Genomic DNA, 24,709 nt, shown 5'->3' with positions numbered 1-24,709 from the left:
AATACTCTTACATATATACATTTGATAATATAATACAAAGAGTGATTATATATATATATATATATTAGAGAATGTGAGGGAGAAAGAGAGAGTGAGAGAGAGAGAAAGGTGTGTTTTTTTGACGGTATGCATGCACAAAATGTATTAAAACAAAAAAAAAACTCGGACACGTTTTATCATCTTGTCCCACTTTGTGCATACATACTCCTCACAGATGCATATGTATTTTATTTTGATTAATTGTGTACGAAGGAGAAATGGGACAGAGTGAAAAAGAACACTTAACGCTTTTGTTTATACGATAAAAGTAGTATTTGTGCCGATTCTCGCTTTTTCGTTGCAATTCAGCCTTCGTATTGCGGAGCGAATGAACGAATGACTTTTTTCACGAGATCCGAAAGGAAGAAGAGTGTTTTAGAATGAGAGAAGAGAGAAAGAGAGAGAGACGAAGATTAAACGTTACCGTTTAAGCTAAGTTCGAGAAAAAAAAAACCTGTGCACTCTATAAAAGAAAATAGAGAAGTCGACCGACGACTACCGTATTATTTTTTCACGATTAGATATCTTGACGTATGTCTGTGTGGACTTCGTTGAGAGATCTACGGGTTGCAAAGAAAAATAATTCAGTAATCGAGGGGCATCAATGTACACAATGCCTTCCTTCAATCGACCAATGAAGTGTACACACAGCTCAAGTAAATATTGTCGACAAGAGATTCTTGCTTACAGCCAAGCTAGAAACACATGTGCCATCATTTTCGTGCATATAATAACAGATATAAAACTTAGGACTTTTTACAAGACTGTATTTTTAACTCCAGAGCGACTGAGCGCGCATCCGTGGAACTGAGAATCTAAACTCCCGCTGAGATATAAGAGAAAAAAAAATCTAATAGATTCAATTACAGTATAATATTTCGATATATCTCTGGGTAGGTCTAAGAAACTGAAAAGTTCAGACTTCAGATGGTTTTAAGAAATCTAAATCGTTTGTAAGAACCTAGCTCCGAGGCTCTAAGAATCCGCGATTCCGAATATATTTAGGAATCCGTAAGGTCGGTTTGCGAAGGTTTCTCTGAAAACTTCGTGAAAATTCCGTGGTTCTAAATGATGATCCTGTACTAACTGATAATCATCATTGCGGTCAAGAAACGGGATTAAGTACAGTTTTTTTATACATGTTTTGAAATTGTATGAAGAAAAATAAGCTAACACATGAAAAAAAAAAGAAAAAAAAACAAATTATATATAAATTTAACGATTGAAGGGCTCATGTAATATGCGATATCGATATTTTATTTATTCAGTTTGTAATGAAACACACTCTCGATGAGAAAAGCTGTATAAATATAAGTAGTCAGTTCTTATACGGTAGATAGTGTTGTTAGAGAGCCTCAGTGTAGAGACATCACCTTCTGTATGAAATACTGCCATTTTCATTCTGTAGATCTTTGCTTTTGATGAATGTAATCTTTTTTTGAAACAAAGCCTGGATTAGAGAGACTTAAAGATTCCAATAAAATCTTTACAAAAATATTGAATAAACTTTTTTCACAAGATTGTTTTGTTCGATCGTTTTTTTTTTTTCGGTGTTAGTGTAAATTTGTCCAATCTGGTAAATGTTTAGCATAATACTGCCTAGAGAGAGCCCTTCAATTTAAAAGTCTAAATAGTGACGAGAAAAGACAATTTTCACGAAATCACTCATTTATACACTTACAAATGTCTCTCTGTTGAAGATCATCGCAAAAACATAATTGTTTCTCTTCTTACTTGTGTTTCATCGACAAACTGTCAGCACAAACTGTCTGCGTTTAAACCAAAGATACCCCGACGAGGAACATACAAATGTTATTAACACTGCGTACGTTAAAAGTGTGTAACAAGTAGTAAGGGGTGATTCAATTTTACACCGGGTGTTCCGAAAGACAAAAAGAAAATACAGTGTCGACGAAATGTATTTCCGTCACGTTAAAATAGTCAAATCGCAAAAATCTGATGTTCTAATTAAAAAAAAGGTTTTTCGTTTTTGGATAGATTCCGCAAATTTTTCGGAACGTCCCGCGGGCGTAGAAGATGTAAATTATCTTTACATAATTATTTCCGTTAATTATACAATGCAGGTAGAATTATGTATTATGTACATCGCAATCCTGTTCGATTTTATAATAGAGATCTTTAATTATATTACCAGTGCACTAATTTTTGATCCGCGAATGACATATAAAAAAAAAAACAAAGAAAAAAAAAGAAATGAACAAGATTGTATAGATACAAATTCATAACTGTGATTATCGTCGATGCAGATATATTTTAAGTAATTTCTACAACGCGTTCGGGCATATTTGTAAAAAAAAAGCAAACAAAAAAAAGAAAAACAATGATAATAACCGTGGACGGCGATAATACTTTTAGAACGATTGTTGAGATAAGATTTATCTGCGTTTGTGTTGAATGCACATTGTCGTGCCGCGTGGTGTGACGAGGTTAATTAATTACGCATTAATTATAATGAGGATAATTAGGATAAATCCGATACATACATATAGTGCAAGCACTATTATATTGTTTCGAAAGAAAGAGAAAAAAATCGGGAAAAAAAAAACACGACGAAGCTCGAATGAATGTGTTTTGCGGAATCTTTTTGTTGTTGTATATTATATTATATAGATACATCGCATTAATATACACAATCCTTTTCAATAAACATATTCTATAAATTATGATGTATCTGTATTTTTTTCAATACAGAAAACAGTGCGACATTCTTATAATTTTATTCTTCTTCGCGAATATCAAGTTTCGCTTGAACATTCAAACTTTTTTATATATATTTTTTAGTTTTACCTTTTTATGTGCTTATTACTGTAAAGTGAGAAAAAAAAGAAAGTATGAATTGAATTGAAAATATGAAAACTCTGTGCAAAGTTAAAAAGAACAAGCCTAGTAGTAAATTCTACCTCAGGCGATTCAATTCAACCGAAGAAAACTCTTTAGACATCAAAAGACAAAATTCTGGATTCTAGACATGTTTGTAATATATTTAAATTTGTACATATATGATGCGCAAGCGCAGTAATGGGAAATGGAAGGCGCATAACGCATAACCTCACAAAAGAGTAGAGGAAATTGGATTGACAGCCAAGAACACAAAACGGCAAAAGATCTATTTAACTTTGACACACATTACGGTATATAATTGTATTTAATTGTTTAGAGAGAAAATATATTATATTATGTTACATATATTCTGTTTTCAAAACAATTTTTGAATATGTGTAAACAGCAATACTAAATTACACGTAATTTATGACAACATATTAATTTAAAAATCTATACATATGCGTGATAACAAATATTATGATAATAAAGAGAGAGATAGTAATATTATATTCTTCATTACGAAGTAAATTGCTTGCAGGGTTTCAAGAATAATGCAGCTGTTTAGGATAATAAACAATACATTGACAACAACCACTGTAGGTTTCTATGAGTCTTTCACACCAAATTCTGTCTATACACAATGTGTACGTTGGAAAAGAAAACCTATTTGGCTGCCCACAGCAAACAGCAAAGTATTTCGAGTACCAAAGAGACCTGTTATACCTGTGGAAGAAGCTCGAGAACTTCAGAGTTTAAATAATAATTACAGAACATACATGAGATCATTTATGTACGTACGTGGCCAAGATATACTTCTGCAATTTTTAAATATTTTCAGAACTTTAAATATTGTTTCTGTTCCTAGATTTCAATGAAAGCAATGTATATGTTTCAGTGAGTATTTGAAAACAATTGAAAAAAACAACGCAGAGGTGCAGTTTGATGAAAAGACTATTAGAGAAGCCGAAGAAGAAGATTTTAAAATATGTAGCGCTATAAACGATGAATGGAACGCAAAATTGGCGAAAGAGCGAGAAGTTAGGCTAGAAACAATAAAAGAAAAAAGAAAAGAGAAAATCCTACAAAATATACTGAGACACGAAGAGAAAGAGGAGAAGCATAGACAAAAGATTGATGAGAAGATTAGAAAGGCCAAGGAAGATTCTGCTACATTTGTTACGTCGGAAAACATAGATGCAGCAATTGAGGAGTGTCTGGCGACTGTAGTCAATCATAATAAAGCTTTGGATATGGAAGGAAACTGGTATGAGGGAAAATATCCACCTCCGGATCCGTTTTTGAAAGAAATGCAAAAATCAACGGCGGAGCAATGAGCGTCCAGAAAGTTGATGGTCGAATTGCTCGGAAAAAAATAAGGCAATTTTTTATTGAGAATATACTTATACTTTTTTCCAAGCATTTTAGACTCCCTTGTTGTAATAATATAATAAGTATGAATTGTAATTATTGTAAGTGTGAAATAAATATGTCCGATTGTTCTTCACTTGTATATAATTAATGTTTCTAAAGACTTATATAAATGACATGGAAGTAACGTACCATTTTGTACGTATATAGTAAAGTATATGTTATATAGTAGAACTAAACGGAAAGCAAAACAGCTTTTGAAAAAATACATAAAAATCATGTTATATTCATTATAAAAAAATTTCTTTGACAGAAACCGCGCTTATGTCCGAAATATATGTGAAAAATATTAGTTTTAAAATATAAAATAATTGGATTGGCAAATGAAAGTACGATTAATTTAAAGCTAGGTAGTGGTTATAAATTATTAAGATCTAACGTCCTTGTGGAATATGCGCGGGAGCTTGCGGAAAAAGTGTTTGAAGTGGTCCGTATAATTAGTACCGCGCGCTGCGGAGCACCTCATTAAACTGCGCGACTCCTATGCAACCCGATTGCATTCTTAGCATGTACATATATGTATATACATACAAGCGACCGCCTGCCGCTGCATTTACCTGCTTCCTTTTAACGCACTTCAGGCGCAGTCTTTCGCGAACGGCGTGTCGACTCGCATCACTGATTTCGCTCTCTTGATTTGTGAAGCGAAAAGTACCGTGATACGAGGGAAATGTGAGAAAGTCTCACACTTTAAGGGTTCATGAAAAATGTATTTGAATTTTTGACGAGAAACGTCCTGAGATATAATAGAGCGGAAGGTTGTTTGCGAAAGCATTTATAATTCAAAAAGTTCACATCTTGTATAAATAAATAGGTGAAAACCGAATCAATAGAAATTCAACTCGTAATTTTATCACGAAATTATTAAAAAAATTAAATAACGCAAGAGTACACTTCATATTGTAAATTTGCGTTTTTCAACGGAGAAATTTTTTCAAAGATATCAAATTTTATACAATATACAATTCTGAAAGATTTTTAATACAAAAACCATTTTTAATACAAAACTGTTGTACTTGATTTTAATTTTTTTGAAGATAAATTTTTTTTTTTTTAATTAAAATTGAATTTAAAAACGTTTTGTTTAAAGGAATAACTGAATTTTAATATTATATATTAAACACAGGAATCAACAGCTCATCAGCGAAAATGTACAGTGTACACGTGACACCGGGAGGATCCACGGAACGAAGAAGCAAGAATTCAGGTGATTTGGAAAACGAAATCGGAGCATATGGGGCAAGAAGGAAAGAATCGATTTCTGTGAAGCTGAAAAACTATATTCGGTCGCAGTTTCAACCACCGCCAGATGCTACATCGGGTGAGTCGGAAAAAATTTCATGTATATTAATCGTAAACCTTGGTACCTTTTATAAGATTTGATTTGACAATATCTTTTTCAGACCTTTATACTACTTTCCCATCTCACGTGTGCTCGCTATAATTTATAGTTGTCAAATATTCAATGCATAGAAAATTACGCATGTACGTAGACATTTTTGTGCATGAACTTTATTTATGTTTATATTAAAATATACAAATGTATTCTACAAAAAAGAGGAAAAAAAGAAAGAACTTTATTGCATACATATATATAATACATACATATACGTATGTTCTGAGTAGAAATATATAATATACATGAGAAAATATATTAATTTATATTATTTTTCACGCATAATATACACACAGGACGTGTGATATTAATCATAAATTCTATATTATAATAATAAAGTTAATTATTTAAATTAAGTTCTATAATGATTCTTTTTCTTTTTTTACATATAAAAAAAACGTAAACTTTTTCTTTCTTGAAACATCGCGGAAACAATAGTTTGATCACTTTATAGTGAACATAGATATGTTAATATATTCTTTTATATCTTTTCTCGTCACGTATACAAAACACATTTGTCTTTCTACCTCAAAAATATTGCAACACAGTTTGTGCGTTTCGAAGCAAAAGATCGCGACTTTGGATAAAAGTGTCGTGCGTTTAAAGTTAGATACATCTATTTTTCTGAAATAGAATATCGATCGATTCAATTTCTACTCACACACTATTGATTTTCTCTTTGAAAATTGTTCTCGTTCCAGTTCCGGTGAGATAATTGCGCGTTTCGTTCGCCGATGTTGTGAAAAAACAAGAAAGTGCGTTGTTGGAACTGACACCAGCGACAATTTCACGAATCAATTGTTTGGATATCGTTATTAACTCGCTTGTCAGTTCTCAGTTGAAATGATCCTGGAAATCTTTCCGCGACTCAAAAACGTGAAGTGATCACATATTTTCGAAGAAACAAATCTTTTGTCTTTTTCATCATTTTCATTTTTCTTCACAAAAGCTAGAGATCCGTTTATTATGATTATTTATTGTCATAAATATCCGAGTATTATATTAAGTTTTTGCGACATCCGTCGTATTCGGAATATTGTTGATTCAATCGGCAGTGACGTTGCGGAACAGCAAATCCGACGCTTGAACATTCATATCATCGCCTGACGTTGGCTCGTTATATTGATTTATCCACACGTCATTGATCGGAACCCGGGGATTGTCGTTGGTCGTCTCTTTTGGATTGTTGTTACCGGTCGTTGAACGCGTCATCATCGTTGTGGACTGATCGAGGAGATAATCAGACGTGTTCATCATTCGCATACCTTGCGACGTGTCATCGTAAAGCATCCAATACGACGAGAAGGAGTGCTGTCGCTGCTCGGCGATGTATCTCTGTTTCATCGAGCAACCGTTCGCCACGTTAGCAGATCGCTGCGTAACGATAGGTGCCACGTAGCAATACACGCAGGACGTTTGATTTAGCTTTGAATAATAATTAGGCTGCTGTCTGACACTTTGATAGTTGAGGATATTCTCCAAATTGTTGCTGGTCTGAGTGGTCCACTTCGGCCAAAATGGCTCCATTGTTTCTGATCGACAAAGCATTGCATAATTAATATGCCAATATCTATATTATGTGTTTATTTATAGCTAGAACAAACGCTCACCATTTGCTTGCCTGTACAAATCTCCTGCATTAGTTTCTTGACTAACGTCATTTTCTATCCCCACGACAACATTATTTTGTTGCTGCTCCAGTCTTTCGTTCAACGGATTGTTTAGAGAATAGTTCAGCTGATCACTGAGCGGATTGTTTGTTTCTTGATTAAATCGAGGATAAAGATATTGCGAGTCGTTTACATAGACGTCTTGCTGCGCGTTGTTCTGTCCGTAAGTATCAACATTGCAGTAATAACTCGCTCCTATTCCTCCGTAATTTTGCAAGTAATACGCGTCGCTGGAATCATTTGTGGCCATCATGTCACCGCCAGTCATGTAACCGGTGTCGTGCGTACCGTAGTTGAAAAAGTTTTGGCTGCCGTTGTAAACGGTATCGGTTTGATACTGATAAGGCAGATTACCGTTCACGGTTGTTGTAACAGTGTCCGTGTTGTTGTGGTAAATCGTGTGAAACATCCTGGAAGTTTGCGTTTCGCTGTTAGGCATCTCCATAACGTTGGTAACCGTCCAGTTTTGATGTGAATTCTGTTGTCGATTGTTTACATTGGCTGAAAACCTGTATTGATCGTCGCTAGCTAATACGTTGGGAACTTGCTGAGACATTAGATTCGTGTCACTCATCAAGTACTCGTCCTTCGTGTTCTTCACCAAGTAGTACTCGGTCGCATTAGCTTCCGTCAATTGCTCCTCCAACGCCAGGTCCTCATCCAACTCTCGATCTTCGTTCACATTGCTGTCCGATTCGGCAGTCAGAGTGTCGGAATTATCCAACAGATTGCTGGCCCAAAAGAGCGAGCTAGCAATTTCGCCCAGGTTGGCGCCCACCGGTGCTTGGAGCATTCTCTTCAACAGAAACGATCCCTGCGAACTTCCCTCGGACATATGGTAACTCGATCTGTCGGTCGATGCAATCGCCAGAGGATCCACGTCATCGATCGCATTTGCTCTATGATAGCTCGGTTCGTTGAAAGGCATCGTTTGCAAATTAGGCGCCATCGGTGTGGTCCGCAGGTCCATAATGCCCATATCCTGCATCTGATTGTTGTTACTGTCGCACGATTGAAACTCGCGCTGGAATCTCTTGAGCAAAAACTGCTTGAACTCCTCGTACTGCGGAAATCTGGCATCGTCGTCCTTGCTCGCGATCTCTTCCTCGGCGCCGATCTGAAAAAACGGTAAGCACTTTGTCCGAAGTCAATCATTGTCGCTTGATTGCTGCACCATAAAAAAAGAATAGAATTGTATTGCGATATTACGTCGTGTGAAAAAAAAAATAACAAATGCAAAACAAAATCGCAGTATATAAAAATACTTGTAACGTTGGAAACGTTCTTCGCTGCATGGGTGTTGGCGCTCTCCCTTCACGATTCAAGTTGCGATTAAAATATTTCCGGTAACCTACCCATTGATAGGGCGGTTGTTGTTGTTGCGACTGCGATTGCTGTTGTTGGCAGTAATAGTCGTCGTCGGTCATAATGTAATCGGGACTGTGCAACGGTGTCGACGTCATTCCGAGCTTGGAATCTTTCGACTTTCTCGTCTTCCTCTTGCGATTCTTCCTCAGCTCCTGCAGCAGTCGGCTGAACTCCGTCTCATTTCCGCTTCTGGCGGCTTGCAGAACTTTGACCAACACCTTTTTCTACAATCAAAGATTGCGGATAACACGGAAGGAATCGAATGTGTGTGTAGATATAGAAGAAAACAAATGTTAAAAAAAAAAAAAAAAAAAGAAAATGAAAAAGTAAATTTTTATATGTGGAAAAAGCCTCTTCCTTTTCCCAAACGACGAAATCGCACACATTCCTCGCGAAAATTAGATTGATAATAAATTTTGCACGAACGTTGAGAGAAATTGGGACATGTGTGTTGCCATAAATTTCAGCTTGGCAGGAATTGCATATCGATCTTAAATATGTATTTATATACGTATACATGTATTTATATGTGTGTATATAATACGACGTGCTGCAAGAACGAAAAGAAAATCCATAACTGCACGTGCATGCGACATATGTGAAATCCACGCGCTTAGTTTTGCATTCTCTTCGTCTTCTTTTCTTCTTTTTCTGACAGCTTCGATCGTGCCGCATGTTACCTCGAGCGTGGGGTGCCGAGCTGTGAAATTGAGACGCAGTTTGTGCTCGCAACGGTTATTACATTTTATCCTAACTCATATCTCGCACGTGAAATAAAACACAATAAAAACGTTTAAACAAGCGATAAATATAGTGAAAATGAAAAATAAACGTTCTCATCACGGACGGGAACAAAAGGAAAACGAGGTGTAGATGGAAAGTGCAACAAGAGAAACATGGATCCTCCCGATTTTGGGACATTGACTGACAACTTCGAGCAATTCATCTCCCGGAGGTTCGTCATCCTTCCGTCGCGCAAAGGAAGAAATACGACAAGTCGTAAATGAGAAAAGCGGCGGTCTTCTTCATCGGATTTCAAGCGGCTGGAAACAACAATAAAAGCGTTCTCTCGGCAGAATTCGAACAGTCGCACGATCGAGCACAATCCGTTAAGATTCACGCGATCAGCGCAAAAGTTTGTCGCGGCGCTTACGTCGATTAACTTCGCGCGATCGGATCTTGGTTAGAGTTCCGATCGTGCGTGTGTGTCTTTCCGAGAAAATTTGTTTTTCAGTTTCAATTTTTCGGACGAGAACGCGCACGTTCATCCGAATTAACGGCGAGATCATTCGTTTCCTTGCCACTTGGCAGCTTGCGAGAGATTCTCGCACGCGAATTCGCGCAACCCACCACCATGATCGGTCGCGTATCTCGAGATCGTGTTTTAGATTCAATTTCCGATTATTATTCCGACGAGGAAAGAGACGGACGATCGGAACAAAACGGGCGAGAGAATGGAAAAACGGTTGAGTGAATTGATCGTCAGCGCCGTTCGGCAAAAATTGTCGCGAAGAACGTTGATTTGTATAACGTGACAGCTCACCTTGATGTTACCCGGCACGTGGTATCTCAGGGCGAGAGCCTGCAACTCCTTGTAGGACAGCTTGGCGATATCGTCGGGGACGTTCATGCTGCTGCTGCTGCTGCTGTGTGGTGGAATTTCATCCGCCTCGTTACTCATCCGGAACGGATTTTGAATTCGAGCCGACTGACTTTTTAGCGCGAAATCCCGTAAAGTCTCATTCTCAGATGTGAAAAGAACAACGACAAGTGTGCGCGAAAACGCCGAATTCTGATATCCGTCGGATGGGATATCTAACTCCCGGGATCGCGCGGGACCAATCGACAACGCTCGACGGCCGTTGATTGGTTCTCGCGAGATCGAGAAATCTTATAAATCGCCGCGCGACGATCATCGCGCGCCAATCCATCGGAGAATCGAAGGTAGGGCCAATCCCAATTGTGCGAGAGGAAACACCTCCGTTGGGAAATAATTCTAGGAAATGAGCGTAAAGTCGCGCTCTACAACGGCTATACGACGAACTTCAAAGGGGTAATTGTCGCTTTTGTAAACGTATCTCTCTTTCGTCGCCCGGTGGTTTTCCGTGTGTGCAATTACCGAAAAATGGCAGAAACGGATTACCTTGTACAGTCGTCCGTATATAATCGTTTAAAATCGTCTAATACGATGGATAACGCTCGAGAGAGTGGCGTTTAAGGTAATTGTGAACGTTTTTATTCGATTTTTGAGACAAAGGTACATCGATCGACTGTGCGAAGCAAGTGATTTATTTACGCGCTGATAATTGAGCTTGCGAAAAATAAAAATTTGCATTACCGCATTGTATTTTGCGTATTTTGTCTGAGAATTACGAGGAAGAAGTTGCAAAGAAGAATGATAAAGTCGATATTTGCACGATTTGACGCATTTTGCTGCGAGGCGCAAGCAAACTTTTATTTCTCGACTATATATTGTGCGCTACTTTTGCACATCGACTCGCGCGCGCCTCGTTTGTTTACATGGAAAAAGCCGTGCCGAGAGTTCGTAAAAAATTCACAGAAGCCGAGATTGAAACGTATATACGCCGTATGTCAAAAGTTCACACTACATATATATATATATATGTTTGAAGGACGTAAACTGGTAAGCAATAACGCATTAAAAAGATCAATACAAAATTAGATTGTTTAGAAGTGAAAATTAATTAATTGTCAACATTAATTAATGTACATTTAAATTAATGTACGATCAAATTTATTTGCCGATTCATTTGTGCGCGACACGTAATCGTGCCGCTTGATACACGTAACAATTAATTAAGATCTTTCAGGTGACGCGACGGCGACGTTTCGCGCGGTATGAGATGCAAAGTGTTGTAAATTAATAATAATTGTTCGCTATTTTTGTAAAATTCAATAAGATTGATTTGTCGCCTTACCTTTCTAACGAATCGATATTCACGGAGCGTTTGAAGAAATAAAACGGATATAACTTCGACCAAGTTGTGACATAAAAAAACAAATGATAATAATTTCTCTGAATGTTTTATTAACAGTAATCACAGAAATGTTAAGCTTACAGTTACAAGATTACAAGATATGAAATTTATTTATAACTTAATTAGAAGATTATACGAAAAAAAATGTACATTGTCAGTCACAGATACAATACATCAGAATTGTGCTGGATAATTTGACACACTTCGTCAATTGGGACACATCAGTCATTTTTTTTTATGCTTGTGTTATTTTTTAGAGAGTTGATGGCAGTGTCTATTTTTAAATTGAGACAGCAGTGTGTCGATAAACTCAATTTGTCAGTTTCAATGCTTTATGGCAAGCTAGTTCAATAAATGTTCGAGGAATATTGATATAAGCTGAAATTCAAATATAGTCAGCAAATGACATTGCTTCGCAATAAAATGCTACATTTTGTCTTTCTGTAAAATCTTTATTGGGAGACTTTCAATGTTTTTAAAAGGCATTCGAGAGTTTTAAGAGTTTTTATTTGTAAAGCTTTCACAAGTGTTTGAGTGTAGTTATCAACTATACTTAGAATTCTCTTCTCTGTTATCAATCACAACTTTAGTTGGTACTTTATTTCCTGTTTAAACATTTAACTCCTGTCAGAGTTCATTTAAATTTTCTAGCTTTTCTATTTCGTCTGTTTTTTTTTTTTTTTTTTCAGTTCAAAAACTTTCGGCTCGAAGTGACAGAAAGTTCTTGTTGAGCAATTACCATGACAAGTTGTCGAAGATCGCCGCACTTGCGCGTTGAAAGCGACGTGTGACACATTTTCCCACGAGAACCCACCGTTCAGTGGTTCAGTACGGCATGTTTCATCGGTGCGTCCGCATCCACTGTTTTCGCAGCATTGCAACGCAATAGCGATAGCGACACCAGCAGTCGGCAGCATCTCGTGCGCAGCATCCGCAACTGCGTGGTGTGATACGTTCTCTCTCCCCCGCTTCCGTGCGCACGTGCGAAGTGCGTCTCGTCGGAAAACGTGTCTCTATCGGGGATGCGTCGATTAGTGGTAATATAAATCGAATCCCGATATTATTATTCGCCTTGCCGCCGACACGTTTGGTGCAGGAAGTGTTGCGCGCTTGCTGGCCGATGAAGGCGCGCAAAAGCCGCGACAAAAGTAAGTCCGGAACACGAGAACGGCTCTAAGCGCAAAAAAAAAGTTACTGCTGCGATCGAGCTCTTTCTCCTTCTACGTCGCCCCGTACGACCGTTCGATATACTGTGGCACGACGTGCACAGCCATTGATACTTCGGACCAGTTGATCGACTACTCAACGGAGAGCGTCGTTGACAAGCAGGGTGACAGCCGGGGTGATAACTGCCGAATGCAGCACCAAGGTGCGGTGATCCACGTGACGGGTCCACTTTTCTCTTCTTCTCTTGCACCATTCCCCCCTGTGGAAACGGGTTGCCTGATGTCTGTCCATCTGTCAGTACTGTCCGTTTGTACGTAGTATTCCCGTAATCAGTGAATGGTAGCTTGTCATAAATCTCTGAGTCTGACCCTTCTCGCACCAGGACGGTTAACGAATCCAAACGTCATGTCTCTCTCGATGTAATTCAAATCTGAATGTATCTTCGAACCGATTCGTTCTTTCTCTGATGTTTTTTTTCTCCTTTTAGATCTCGCAGCATCAATTTCGAAATGTCTCAGTATTTAAAGGACTGGCTTCCGAAATTTTTGCGAAGCCACAATATCCTCTGATCTTCCATCTCTTCTTCAATCAATTGTATACCTATATCTTCTCACAGCTATATCGTATTTCGAGACTCTAAACCTGTATATATATAAATGGAGTTTTTTTATTTCTCTAATATAAACCTGTCTATTGTTTTTACAACGATGTTTCTCTTATGCTTTTACTGTTTTTTACATTTACAATTTTTTTATATATTCACATAGATATTGTTCTCTTTGTCTTTATTTTTGTAAATACAATATCTAGAAGTTTTGTATTATTAGGTACATTATTTTGATTCTTTTGATCTCATAATTTTTATCATTTCTCGTTTAGATCTTTTTCGCTTTTTTTTTTTTCGTATTGTATGCGCAATATAATACTTGCCAACTTTAGTCTGGCTGATTTACGTAGCGTCTTCTATCAAACAAATTAGTCACACTAGAAATTAGAAACTCTTCGTATTTTTTTCAATAAAATGTATTTGTGTACATATGTATGAGAAAAAAAAAATAACCGAGAAAAAAAAATAACTTTTGTAAAAATACAAATCTGCAATTCGAAAAGTTTATCCTTCTTGCGCTCCTTCATCATTAATCACTTAGCATAAATTTACTCGGGACAAAGAAAGGGTGGTCAGGAGGTAAATGGTATAGGAGCTGCAATGTTACTATGGCAACCCCGGATCCCCGGACTAGGGCTAATGGTCGTAGCACAGAGAGAATAATCGAAATGTCTCAGTCAGTTCTTTAGAAACCGACTCCTGGCATGAGTGTTACCGTTAGTAAATAATGGCCGACATTAATTTAGCGTTACGCGAGTTTTCCCCTATTATCCCCAGAACCCCTTGGTTGATGAAGTAAAAAATGAATTACTTTTTTGTTTTAGAACTTAATTAATTCTCTGAAATCTCTGACGAGATTGGTTTTTTTTTTTTTTTTTTTTTAAAGATTTTTGTATTTTTGTAGATATCCGCGTTTATGATTAGAACATACAGGCTTTGCATTTTTAGATCTCTTCGATCTCTCTCTCTCTCTCTCTCTCTCTCTCGAGCTGTACTATGTAAATATTTTCTTAGACAATTAGAGATTTTTCTCGTAGAGAGTATTATATATAATCGCTTAAAACCACAGACTCTGGTAGTTATTTTCTATGAAATTATTGGATCTTCTCTAGATAGAGCGATAGTAAAAGTTTATTATAGTCCCATTAGCTTGGTAGTATAGCGATTAACTTTTGTAGTTTATCAAAGTTTAGTAATTTTAGTATGACCTCGATAAAAGTTGTATAAAAAAAGGAAGAGTATTGTAAAAACTAATTATAACCGTTTATCGTAGATCGTTTAGTACTCCTCTTTTTCTTATATATATATATATATATATATAAAATGTCTTCTTCCCTTCAAAAACTGAAAAACACGCACATTTATTTACTACTTTCCACACAATTTTGCAAAACTATGATTAATCGGATGGAGAAGCAATCACTCGCAGCACCAAACAAAAGTCCGTATTTGCGGACTTTGTTCACCTCCTCGAATATGAGAACTGTATCTTCGCGATCTCTTCTTCTTTCTTCTTCTTCTTCTTCTTCTTCTTCTACTTCGAACTCTTTTTAATCTTTCTCATAATATTTTCTGCTTCATTGACTTGCACTACAAAGACAAGTGCGCCCGTTAAAACCAGTTTTATTAAATGTATAAAGTAAGATACGCGTAAGAATGAGATTTTCTTTCCTCTCGATTTTAAATATGCAATGTTTTATAAATATAATAGCAACACAGGTAATGTCTCATAGTGCAAGTCATCTTCACACACACACACACACACTCACTCTCTCTCTCTCTCTCTTTCTCTCTTCACCCCTGTTGTCTCTCTTGCCTTCCACGACTTCTCCGTCTGCAAGTCTACGCACGTGTAGGTCCCTCTAGAGTAGAGTAATGCCGCTCCTTTAAGAGCGTTAGGGTTACGATGGTCCTCTCGAGAGCTATAAAGTAAAATATAGAAAAAAAAAACGTCCTCGCATCTTTTTCTCTTCACAAGTAGACAAGGAATCCCCCCCTCCCACGAGCCATCTCGAGCCACGGGGGATTTGCGCCGGGCTATCTTTACATGCGAGATGTTTGTCTCCCGTGTCTCGACGGCGGGGAGGGGGTGCGAGAGGGAGCATCTCAATGGAGCGACGCAGTCTTAGGAGTGAAGGGCTTGCGAACTTGCAGAAGGAGAGCTTGAAGAACTCGGGGGCGTTTTAGGGAGTTCCGGCGCCGCGGTCGCCTTTAGCGCGCGGCACAAACCGGAGGAACTCGCCACTCTCGCGGCTACCACCAAATTCTCCCGGAAGGAGATCCAGCTGATCTACCGGGGTTTTAAGCAAGAATGTCCGTCTGGATTGGTCGACGAAGAGGGCTTCAAACAGATCTTCTCGCAATTCTTTCCGCAGGGAGGTAATGAAGGGATGATGATGAGAAGGAGGAGGAGGAGGAAGAGGCAATGGTGACCTTGAGATTCCTCGGAAGAAAAATAAAAACTTATGAACGCAAACACTATTTCTCATAATTTTTGGATTTTTTAATTGCAAACTATAATTCAAATCAAAGCTGTCTTGTCCAATAAAGTGTAAAATAGAATTTTGTCATAATTCGTCTCTGTCTTTTTGAAAAGCTTTTATTACATAGTATTTCTTCCAGATGTTTAGTTTTTTATTAAGTAATTCTATCTCATACGCTTTCTCTTTTTCTTTTTACATAACGTTTATATTATACAAATCTGCGTTTTTTAAATTATCATTACCATCTTTTTTTGAATCATCGCGTGTTGTAGACGCAAGTCAATACGCACACTATGTGTTCAACACCATGAAGAGGAAACCATCCGGCAAGATAAGCTTCGAGGTGAGCGATGTAGATGAATTTTTTTAGAGAAATGCGCTGTGGCGTATCCGCAATTCTTTCAAACGCGGCTCTAAACTTACCGAATAGAGGTTTTTACGTGTTATCGTCCAACTTCTGTCGGAAAAAAACGCGCGTTACCAACTGAAAACTCTGAACTTTTTGGAAATAGGAATTCCTCACTATACTGTCGAAAGTGTCAAGAGGATCGGTGGAGGAGAAATTGCAATGGGTGTTCGGACTTTACGATTTGAACGGTGATGGTCTGATAAGCAAGGAAGAGATGGTGGACGTTGTGGGTTCTATCTACGAGTTGCTGGGACGTTACACGCAACCGCAAATCGTCGAGCCGCACGCAGCCGCTCGCGAACACGTCGATCGTATCTTCCATGTTAGTATCGACATAATTCCAATTCTCTTTATACGATTCGATGAATTGCTCTACAAGTGTTCATAACTTTTTGCTTCTATAATTACAATAATATTTCATAAGATAAATAATAAATTATGATGTTTCGACAAATGCTTGTGTTACCGCGATGTGTTTATTGGTGATTTTTATTTCTTTTTAGTTGATGGACACAAATAAGGACGGCGTGGTGACCATCGAGGAACTGGTGCAATGGTGTTCTAAGGACGAGCAATTGTTACGCGGTTTCGACAATCTGGATACCGTATTATGAGATTTTATCGTTTTATTGAAGATTCCAGTATCGGATTATTAATAACTTCGCTTTGAGCAATGACTATATAAGGCAAAGTACGATAAAACTTTTTCCATCCATTTATCTTCCATTTTACACAAGAAACAAAAAAAAAATTCTTCTTTGAACTATTACGTATATGAACAATTGATTAAGTCAAGAGGAAAAAAATCAGAAAAAAAAAGAGAAAAATATACTGATACTTCTTTGCGAGATGTGATTATAATTTACAGGATTGCATCAGTAAAGTGCAATCGTTTAAGGTGTCATTTGCAGAAAGAGTAAATCGAATGTGACCAGCCGAGATGTCATTGCTCGAGATGTGTCTTTGTAAGAAAAAAAAAGACACTGGACGACCCTTCCGCACGTGTCTTTTGTAAATATGTACGTACCTCGTTTATCTACCGAGTCTTTCATGTAGGAGAGTATGGGGCACATTGATCACGACTTCGTCGTAAAGGCGGCAATGAATATATTTATTTGTACAATGCGAAACTGTAGGAGGTTTCTAACGTATGCCGTTAAATATGAATGAATTTATTCAGTGCCAAGATTTGAATTAAGGTAGAGTTGCATCAATGACGTGCATCGTTGCGCATCAGTGTGCCCCATTTCTTTTACGCCATTTCTGGTACGTCGCTGACGATTTTGAGAATCTACCTGTAATAATTCTCCCCTTCCCCCAGTTATGTTTGTTCAAATTTAGACTCGCGAGACCAATAGATTTCCCCTACCCTCTTTTTCACTAGACAAAATGGAAACAAAGAAGAATAGAGTCGTGAATATATGATAGCCGCTGTGTGGCAGCGGACGCAGTTGTCGCGAATGAGGCTAAGAAGTCCTTTCGATGAACTTGGACAGAATTTAAGTATTGTTTTTCACAAAAAAAAAAAAAACAGAAGAATTGAAAGCAACATCGATACAAATCGACACAACTTGATGGCAGTCTGATCAGTAAAAGTAAAAAAAAAAAAAAAAGTAAAAAAAAGTAAAAAAAAGAACGTGTAATTTTTGAGATCAAAAACTAATATTTCTCTCTTCTAATTTTACATAATCTATACTTAATCATTTTTGTTATTTACTGTTTTCCGCAAAACTTATTGCAATATTCTCCTATATTATTGGAAAAATTATTATTAAGAACCTTGAGATTTCTAATAACATGTATTACAAATCTATCGATTCTTTGAACGCTATCCTGTCCCCTCGGTACAGATTTATAGACAAGACCCACCAGTCCAATTCCGTGATGCAAAGTTCATAGCTAAAAAGTTTTCTGTACCGTATGGGAATAACTCTTTAAGATTTTCAAATTTGATCTTTCAAATCTTTACTATAATTACATTGCAAAGTGATCCAAGTTGGTCTTTTTAGCCGTTGATTATGAAAAACGCGATATTCTCTTCTTGGACCAAGTGATGGAAATGTTTATTCTAGTCAATCTCATGTGATTGTCTTGTGTACCTTATTACTATATATATTATATATAAAATGTTATTCATATTAATAAAAACAAAATCATATTATATTAGTACGTAAAAGATAACTCGCGTTATCTGCCGATACGTGCGATTAGTACCGTAAAGGCGTTTTTAAATTTTTCTATCTTGAGAAATAAATTTTAAATTTTTCGAAATATCAATCTTGCAGAAATTTTCATACAAGATACTCTTCTTTATGGAATAATAATTTTCTGCGAACTGTTTTTCGCAATCGCGCCAAATGTATTTTGATTACGCGTGTTCGCCAATCTTGAATCTCTGAATCACCAAAAGAGGATTCTTGTTTATTTATTTTTATTTCGCGGCAAAATTTCTCTCTTTATGGCAGATAAGGTGTTGATATCTCTTAACTATACTTGTTCCCAAAATCTTGTTGAGGTTTAAGATTCGATTCTTCTTATACTGATACAAGCAATATATATACATATATATTATTATTATTATTGACTTTGTTAAAAGCATTACGCGAACGTATACTTGTTCGCACACATTGTGAATTTTTTTAGCGTTGCGAATGCGAAATGCGCTTTTTGCGTGTTTACCGAGATTTAGCGTTATTATATAGTGTGTACATACAAATATGCACTTTTATTAACGCATGTACACTCGTGCATACCTGAAACAAATAAATCTACCTTTGTACCTGAACTCGTTCTGTTTGTCACTGTGTTCTCTTTCAAAAATACAAATCACGAAAGGTGTTTCTGCGAGACCAGTTTCTGTTTTCAATCTAAATTTCGCGCCGATTTCCCACTACACATTGCATTTAGTTCGTCACTTCCGAGGATAGGAGGCGTTGAAACAATCGCCCTTCGCAGGGGAAGGGTTCGCTAATCATCACTCTGTTGTGCCATACTCTGTTATTTTTGTGTTCATTTACCGTGTGCGCGGTTTATATCGTGCATATAAAATATAATCTTAATACTCCTGTAGTAAAATACATTTATAAGCATTCCAATGAAGCGGAAATAAAAACGCGCAAAATGACAAGGATACAGTGGTCTTTGGCGAAGGCGCCAAAAGTCCTTAGGTAAATATGTTAAAAATTTTTACATGGAATTTTTGTTATTAGTAATTATTAATCTGTGATTGCATTGAAAATTGTTGAGTTTAAGTTTTTATTAGCTGCGCTCTCTCTCCATGTAAATTCAAGATTGATACGAGTTCTGAAAATCAATTATGACGATCTTATTGTTTATTTATGTTTTAAGGATTAATTTGAAACGAAAATGGTGGCGGTTCCAAATTGTCATCAAATCCTTGTTTTACAATGATTTCTTGAACTGGGGTTATGTCTGTGATATACTTATGGAACCCATGTTTTGGTTTGTTGAAAATTTTACTGCCTGCCTGGGTCCGGTAAGAGAGATTTTGAGATTATTTGTATAATATATAATTTTTTAAATTTATAAATATACTCAATATAACGTATTTTATTTGTATATATATATATATATATATTTTTTTTTACATAATGCAAGTCTCATTATATTCACAATATATTTACTAAGCGCTACAGCCCACAGGTGTTTGTGGTAATGGGTGTGGTATTGACTGCCACCATTGTGTACATCGCTTACTATGTAGGCTTACCCTGGTGGTGGAATCAAAGTCCGTTGGTGACAGTAATTCTGCTGCTAGTTGGAAACTGGCTGTTGGCTAATGTGTGCTTTCACTATTACATGGGCACAGTAATGTCTGCTGGTTATCCACCAGAAGGAGGTCTTATTCCTGAGGCGGTAAGCATTTGCAAGAAATGCATTAAACCAAAGCCACCTAGAACGCATCACTGTTCCGTCTGTAACAAATGCATTCTCAAAATGGACCATCATTGTCGTATCCTTGCATACTCTATGACCAAATTTAATTGTACTAGTTTACTGAGTTACTTATTTTTCATACATTAAATGAAGCTTTCCTTAATTAGTGCTCAGCATGGCTGAACAATTGCATTGGCCATTATAATCATCGACATTTCTTCCTATATTTGGTTTACACTGTGGTTGGCATTACATTTATTATGATATTTGGTGTGCAACTTGCTTACGAGGAATTCTTCCCCGATCAGGATCCCGAACTGATCGGTCATCCGGTGCGCCTTAATAATTCGGAAATCATTCCCGTGGTTCGTTTTTTAATTGACATTCAACTATATTGATTTGTTGTATATCTACAAAATAAGATATATAACGCTGATTACTGTAGACGGAGTCGTTGGAACACTTAAGCGAGGAAGAGCGGGCGGAAATAGAGAGAAAGGCAGCGGAAACCGTAGCCAAGGACTGGCGCAGAAGACAGATCATTTATGCGGGCATAATCTGCGTCTGCATGTTTTTGGCACTAGGTGCACTGACTTGGTGGCACGCTGCTCTCATCACTCGGGGAGAAACGAGCATCGAGGCGCGTATCAATAGCACGGAATCGCAAAAATACCGGGCGCAGGGTAAATTTTATCAGAATCCTTATGACTTCGGACCGAGAGAAAACTGGAAATTGTTCTTGGGGATAAAAGACAGGTATTCGAAACACACCAAGCGATTAGTTAAAAACCCTTAATTAGTTAAACCCTTAATTGCGTGCAAGAATTTATTGCCAAGCGTAATAATATATTATTTCTATACTAATCTCTCTAAATTGTGTCAATTATTGTTTTAACATCTTTATGTTCTGTTTATTGCAGAAGCTGGTGGTATGTGTTACTTCCATCGACCCATGGTCCATACGGCGACGGACTTACGTGGCGAACTATCCACGACAGCAAAATCTCTTGATTTTTCTGATATTCAAAATATCCAATCGTCAATCCTGTATTCCGTTCAGTGTTTTTTTTTTGTTTACAACTTTTGGGTTCCTATATTTTTAAATATTCTAGTCAGGACAATTATACCATATTTAATTTTTATATTATCTTAATCGTGCTATGTGTGTGTGTATATATATATGTATACATACATACACACAACTACTGTTTTAACGGGCAATAATTGGAGCACAAACGACATCTCTCTGAAAGTCCGGAATTATTCAGCAGATTAAATATTGCGCTAACGAACAGATAGATATTATTACACACCATTACATATCTTATTTACTTTAACTGATTATTATCAATATAATCAAGTGATTTTAACTTAAGTGAGTATGATATAATAAAAGAAAAACGTTTTTCTGTACCTTTTAATTAAGTTGATTAAATCACAATTATTGATTTTGCGGCCAGACGATATTTTCTATCCAGGTAAGGTAATGGGACACTCTGGTGTAAACACCAGGTATATCGGTAATCGCGCAGCCTTGGCCGAAACTGGTGATGCCAATCACTTGGAAGAGACACTGATTCTTAGGATGGATCACTTGCAGAGGACCGCCGGAATCACCTTGGCAGGAGTCTTTGGTCCAGCCGCCGTGAGGATCACCGGCACAAATCATGCTTGGCGTGACACCATACGGAACTTCCGTGGAACTGTTATGCCGTATCGCGCACACTAGATTATCAATCAGATTCAGCTGGGCCTTCTGCAGTCGATCAGTTTGTTCTCCAGCTGAAAGTATGTCATTAACTTTACCGCTATTATCTTATTTATTTCTTATTAAAATTTTTTTTACTGAGATTTCCTCTCTTTTGAAATAATACGTTTCTAGTTTTTCTTTTCTTTTTTAGATATAAAGTCTTTAAAAACTACTAAAGTTTTCGATTTTCTGAATTTTCCAAATAATATTCTTCAAAGTTCCTTTAAAAAATAAATAATTTAAATAATTACTCCTACCATATTCGGTAACGCCCCAGCCGCTAATCCAGGCGCTCATGGGCACGGTGTCGTACTGCTGATAGAGGCACGCGGGCCGTATTAACTCGCTGAATGTAACAGCGCTCGCAAGTTCGATTAAAGCTATATCTGCGTACATTGCGGGTGGTCTGTAATTCGGATGTCGTATCATATTCTTAATGTCAAAAGTAGCGCCGAATTGTTTATCCGTCAGTGTGAGGAAGCCTACTCGAACAATAGACGGACTGCCACTTTAAAGATAAAAAGAAAATCGATTTTTTTAGTCATCTCGTGAACAACTGATGGCTTTCACAATTCTTCACTCTTATGTTATTGAATTTAACAATATTTAGAAAGTTTTTTAATTTTTAAAAGTACTAGAAATAAATAAATTTAGTAGTAGTAGTAGTAATGGTAGCAAAGAAAATAATGCAAAAATAAAAAATAAATGTGTACTTTGGCCCATAAGTGCAATGTGCAGCAGAAAGTACCCAGGTGTGAGAAATCAGAGTGCCGCCGCATATTAGAATGAATGTTTCATCAGAGTTACGTTTTCCCAAAGCGACCATGTGAGGAAACTCGCCTTTCTTCGCCTCGGTACCTCCTATCACTAACTTGTTCTCATTGTAACAGACATTATTCACCTGAATCACGTCGAATGATGTGCCGACTAAAGGCATTATTTCAGTTATACCTACAATCTCCCTTACGTATTCGTCACATTCTGAAATTTATAATTATTATTTATTTATATAAAGATTCCATTATATTTCTTATAGATATATAAAGAATCCGCACAAAAGCTTTCTATTTACTTACTTTGTTCTGATATCGTCTTTACTGGGCCAATCTGGAAGGAAGACAGCAATGGACCGCTTGAGGTTGGAGGCTCAACTTTAATAGGAGAAATTATCAGATGAGATCTATCAGTGGTTGGTAGTGATGTGAGCGATGTTGGAGTAACTAATTCTGGTGCGTAAGTTGATTTGTGAGATGCTTGCGTGAAAGGTGCAGTAGAAGTAGTTTCAGTATTGATTCTTGGGTTAGTAAAGTTGAATAAAAAGGGATTATTACTGTTAAAAATAATATTTAAATTTATATTCTTGCGCGTCTGGTCAATACTTGCATTGCCAGGTTGGTTTTTGTTATCGAGAATTTGCAAGAATGGATTGCCAGATCGAGTTTTGCTATCGGGAATTTGCGAGAATAGATTGGTAGATTGGTTTTTGTTATCGGGGATATACAAGAATGGATTGCCGGCCTGGTTTGTGTTGTCAGGGATATGAAAGAATGGATTGCCGGTTTGATTTTTGTTATCAGGGATGCGCAAGAATGGATTGTTTTCAATACTACGACGATTTACAGATTTTTGAAAAAAAGGATAAGTCTCAATGCCTTGGCTAAGCGTAATTCTACTTGGATCTTTCTTCTTCTTCGAGCAACTATTACCTACAAAATGTTCAACATTTAATCGAACAGTTCATTGAGCTTTGTAACATAGAGTCATAAATGTCACTTTATCACCAATTATGATAACATTTAACAAGGCGATGCAATAATTTTACAAATAACGATTTTTTCTTTCTTCTTTAACAATAATATCAACAACAATATGATAGATTAATATAAAATAATATATATAATATTAATATATAATATATTTAACAATAATATAATAGCGCTTATATTGTCAAAAATAATGCACCTGAGGGTTTGCTACTAGCAGCCCAAATGAAAGATATGCCAAGAATCAGGAAGAATACGACCTGTCCGGAACGAAGATCCATCGTTGCAAAACAGAAGAGACGCACGAAGATATTGAATATTCAATGTTACAGCAACAAAGTTAAGCGGTCATACTAGTTCCGTCACTCCCTCTAAATTCTATGAAGGATAGAATAAAGAAGGAAAGTAAAAAAAAAGAAGAGACGGAGAGAGAGAACGCGTGCAGAATTCGAGTGGAGAGGGATATTTCAATAACACTCGGGTCGCGACTCTGTAACGAGATATCGAAGACATCAAGTCTTACAGTGTGAATTGCAGCTAGAATTGATAAAAGTGCGATTATCATATTATGAAATCTTTGGTACATTTTTTTATATTTGTGAAAATTTGATATTTTGCATCTGTGAACGCGTGGAACAATTGATACAACGATAATTTTACACATCGTTACGTATATGTTATTAATATTGTTGATCGCATCACACAAAATGTTTTTTGTAAAACCTTTGAAATATTCAAGTGTTTAATCACGTAAGTTTTTTGCGAAACATTTGTTTCACGTTGAAATAAGAAGAGGAAAAAACGAAAGGATACGCGCGAAAGGATGTCCTATACAAACAAACCTCAAGCGAGGATTGCTTGATCAGCATCCGATTAGTCAATTAAGAAT

The 24,709-nt window shown here is 36.8% G+C and overlaps 5 protein-coding genes across 23 annotated transcripts; 3 read left to right on the top strand and 2 right to left on the bottom strand.

The window, feature by feature from the left end:
* The first annotated feature begins 3,084 nt into the window (after nucleotides 1–3,084).
* Nucleotides 3,085–4,387, top strand: LOC109853760 (probable 28S ribosomal protein S26, mitochondrial). Its single transcript, XM_020426155.1, has 3 exons — nucleotides 3,085–3,191; nucleotides 3,422–3,673; nucleotides 3,779–4,387. The coding sequence occupies exons 2-3, from the start codon at nucleotides 3,435–3,437 to the stop codon at nucleotides 4,215–4,217; spliced, it is 678 nt and encodes a 225-aa protein (XP_020281744.1). The 5' UTR covers nucleotides 3,085–3,191; nucleotides 3,422–3,434; the 3' UTR covers nucleotides 4,218–4,387.
* A 529-nt stretch (nucleotides 4,388–4,916) lies between these two features.
* LOC109853798 (Kv channel-interacting protein 2-like) lies at nucleotides 4,917–19,172 on the top strand. 4 transcript variants are annotated; one of them, XM_020426241.1, is made up of 6 exons: nucleotides 4,917–5,069; nucleotides 5,438–5,632; nucleotides 15,673–15,897; nucleotides 16,274–16,344; nucleotides 16,514–16,732; nucleotides 16,914–19,172. In XM_020426241.1, exons 1-6 carry the CDS (start codon nucleotides 5,012–5,014, stop codon nucleotides 17,022–17,024), a joined length of 879 nt encoding a protein of 292 aa, XP_020281830.1. In that variant the 5' UTR covers nucleotides 4,917–5,011; the 3' UTR covers nucleotides 17,025–19,172. The 4 variants fall into 4 exon arrangements, with proteins under 4 accessions (XP_020281830.1, XP_020281832.1, XP_020281833.1 ...); XM_020426243.1 differs by having other exon boundaries at nucleotides 4,917–5,125; XM_020426244.1 differs by lacking the exons at nucleotides 4,917–5,069; nucleotides 5,438–5,632 and adding exons at nucleotides 10,708–10,964; nucleotides 12,434–12,892.
* On the bottom strand, nucleotides 5,993–10,559 carry LOC109853790. 7 transcript variants are annotated; one of them, XM_020426219.1, is made up of 4 exons: nucleotides 9,172–10,278; nucleotides 8,643–8,969; nucleotides 7,318–8,512; nucleotides 5,993–7,239 (listed from the first exon to the last, which is right to left on the bottom strand). In XM_020426219.1, the coding sequence occupies exons 1-4, from the start codon at nucleotides 9,418–9,420 to the stop codon at nucleotides 6,752–6,754; spliced, it is 2,259 nt and encodes a 752-aa protein (XP_020281808.1). In that variant the 5' UTR covers nucleotides 9,421–10,278; the 3' UTR covers nucleotides 5,993–6,751. The 7 variants fall into 7 exon arrangements, with proteins under 7 accessions (XP_020281808.1, XP_020281810.1, XP_020281811.1 ...); XM_020426221.1 differs by having other exon boundaries at nucleotides 7,318–8,494; XM_020426222.1 differs by having other exon boundaries at nucleotides 8,733–8,969.
* Nucleotides 19,173–19,340: 168 nt separating the features above from the next.
* LOC109853794 (probable palmitoyltransferase ZDHHC16) lies at nucleotides 19,341–21,440 on the top strand. 2 transcript variants are annotated; one of them, XM_020426235.1, is made up of 6 exons: nucleotides 19,341–19,577; nucleotides 19,759–19,906; nucleotides 20,074–20,383; nucleotides 20,482–20,672; nucleotides 20,753–21,063; nucleotides 21,228–21,440. In XM_020426235.1, the coding sequence occupies exons 1-6, from the start codon at nucleotides 19,531–19,533 to the stop codon at nucleotides 21,316–21,318; spliced, it is 1,098 nt and encodes a 365-aa protein (XP_020281824.1). In that variant the 5' UTR covers nucleotides 19,341–19,530; the 3' UTR covers nucleotides 21,319–21,440. The 2 variants fall into 2 exon arrangements, with proteins under 2 accessions (XP_020281824.1, XP_020281825.1); XM_020426236.1 differs by having other exon boundaries at nucleotides 20,067–20,383.
* Nucleotides 20,261–24,203, bottom strand: LOC109853791 (serine protease snake-like). 9 transcript variants are annotated; one of them, XR_002250149.1, is made up of 7 exons: nucleotides 24,020–24,203; nucleotides 23,134–23,763; nucleotides 22,771–23,038; nucleotides 22,315–22,565; nucleotides 21,722–22,089; nucleotides 21,500–21,591; nucleotides 21,309–21,398 (listed from the first exon to the last, which is right to left on the bottom strand). XR_002250149.1 is itself a non-coding variant. In XM_020426230.1 (6 exons), exons 1-5 carry the CDS (start codon nucleotides 24,099–24,101, stop codon nucleotides 21,749–21,751), a joined length of 1,572 nt encoding a protein of 523 aa, XP_020281819.1. In that variant the 5' UTR covers nucleotides 24,102–24,203; the 3' UTR covers nucleotides 20,261–20,345; nucleotides 21,722–21,748. The 9 variants fall into 9 exon arrangements, 5 of the variants coding, with proteins under 5 accessions (XP_020281819.1, XP_020281818.1, XP_020281816.1 ...); XR_002250151.1 differs by having other exon boundaries at nucleotides 21,500–21,553; XR_002250150.1 differs by having other exon boundaries at nucleotides 21,313–21,398; nucleotides 21,504–21,591.
* Between the last annotated feature and the right edge of the window lie 506 nt (nucleotides 24,204–24,709).

Source organism: Pseudomyrmex gracilis, unplaced genomic scaffold, assembly GCF_002006095.1.
Source record: "Pseudomyrmex gracilis isolate BER0280 unplaced genomic scaffold, ASM200609v1 scaffold_54, whole genome shotgun sequence".
Taxonomy (NCBI): domain Eukaryota; kingdom Metazoa; phylum Arthropoda; class Insecta; order Hymenoptera; family Formicidae; genus Pseudomyrmex; species Pseudomyrmex gracilis.
This window is presented reverse-complemented; position numbering and strand designations above follow the sequence as displayed.

Bases quoted from the DNA above. Each gene is read 5' to 3' on its own strand.
- LOC109853760 (XM_020426155.1), top strand. From the start codon at position 3,435: ATGCAGCTGTTTAGGATAATAAACAATACATTGACAACAACCACTGTA. The intron at 3,674-3,778 runs GTACGTACGTGG...TATATGTTTCAG, and splicing joins ACATACATGAGATCATTTAT to TGAGTATTTGAAAACAATTG.
- LOC109853798 (XM_020426241.1), top strand. From the start codon at position 5,012: ATGAAAAATGTATTTGAATTTTTGACGAGAAACGTCCTGAGATATAAT. The intron at 5,070-5,437 runs GTTGTTTGCGAA...TATTAAACACAG, and splicing joins GAGATATAATAGAGCGGAAG to GAATCAACAGCTCATCAGCG. The intron at 15,898-16,273 runs GTAATGAAGGGA...CGCGTGTTGTAG, and splicing joins GCAATTCTTTCCGCAGGGAG to ACGCAAGTCAATACGCACAC.
- LOC109853790 (XM_020426219.1), bottom strand. From the start codon at position 9,420: ATGCGGCACGATCGAAGCTGTCAGAAAAAGAAGAAAAGAAGACGAAGA. The intron at 8,513-8,642 runs GTATTTTTATAT...CTTCGGACAAAG, and splicing joins GAACGTTTCCAACGTTACAA to TGCTTACCGTTTTTTCAGAT. The intron at 7,240-7,317 runs GTGAGCGTTTGT...TTTGTCGATCAG, and splicing joins TTTGTACAGGCAAGCAAATG to AAACAATGGAGCCATTTTGG.
- LOC109853794 (XM_020426235.1), top strand. From the start codon at position 19,531: ATGACAAGGATACAGTGGTCTTTGGCGAAGGCGCCAAAAGTCCTTAG. The intron at 20,384-20,481 runs GTATCCTTGCAT...ATTAGTGCTCAG, and splicing joins CAAAATGGACCATCATTGTC to CATGGCTGAACAATTGCATT. The intron at 20,673-20,752 runs GTTCGTTTTTTA...TGATTACTGTAG, and splicing joins ATTCGGAAATCATTCCCGTG to ACGGAGTCGTTGGAACACTT.
- LOC109853791 (XM_020426230.1), bottom strand. From the start codon at position 24,101: ATGGATCTTCGTTCCGGACAGGTCGTATTCTTCCTGATTCTTGGCATA. The intron at 23,764-24,019 runs GTGCATTATTTT...AACATTTTGTAG, and splicing joins TGCTAGTAGCAAACCCTCAG to GTAATAGTTGCTCGAAGAAG. The intron at 22,090-22,314 runs GTAGGAGTAATT...ACATACTTTCAG, and splicing joins CTGGGGCGTTACCGAATATG to CTGGAGAACAAACTGATCGA.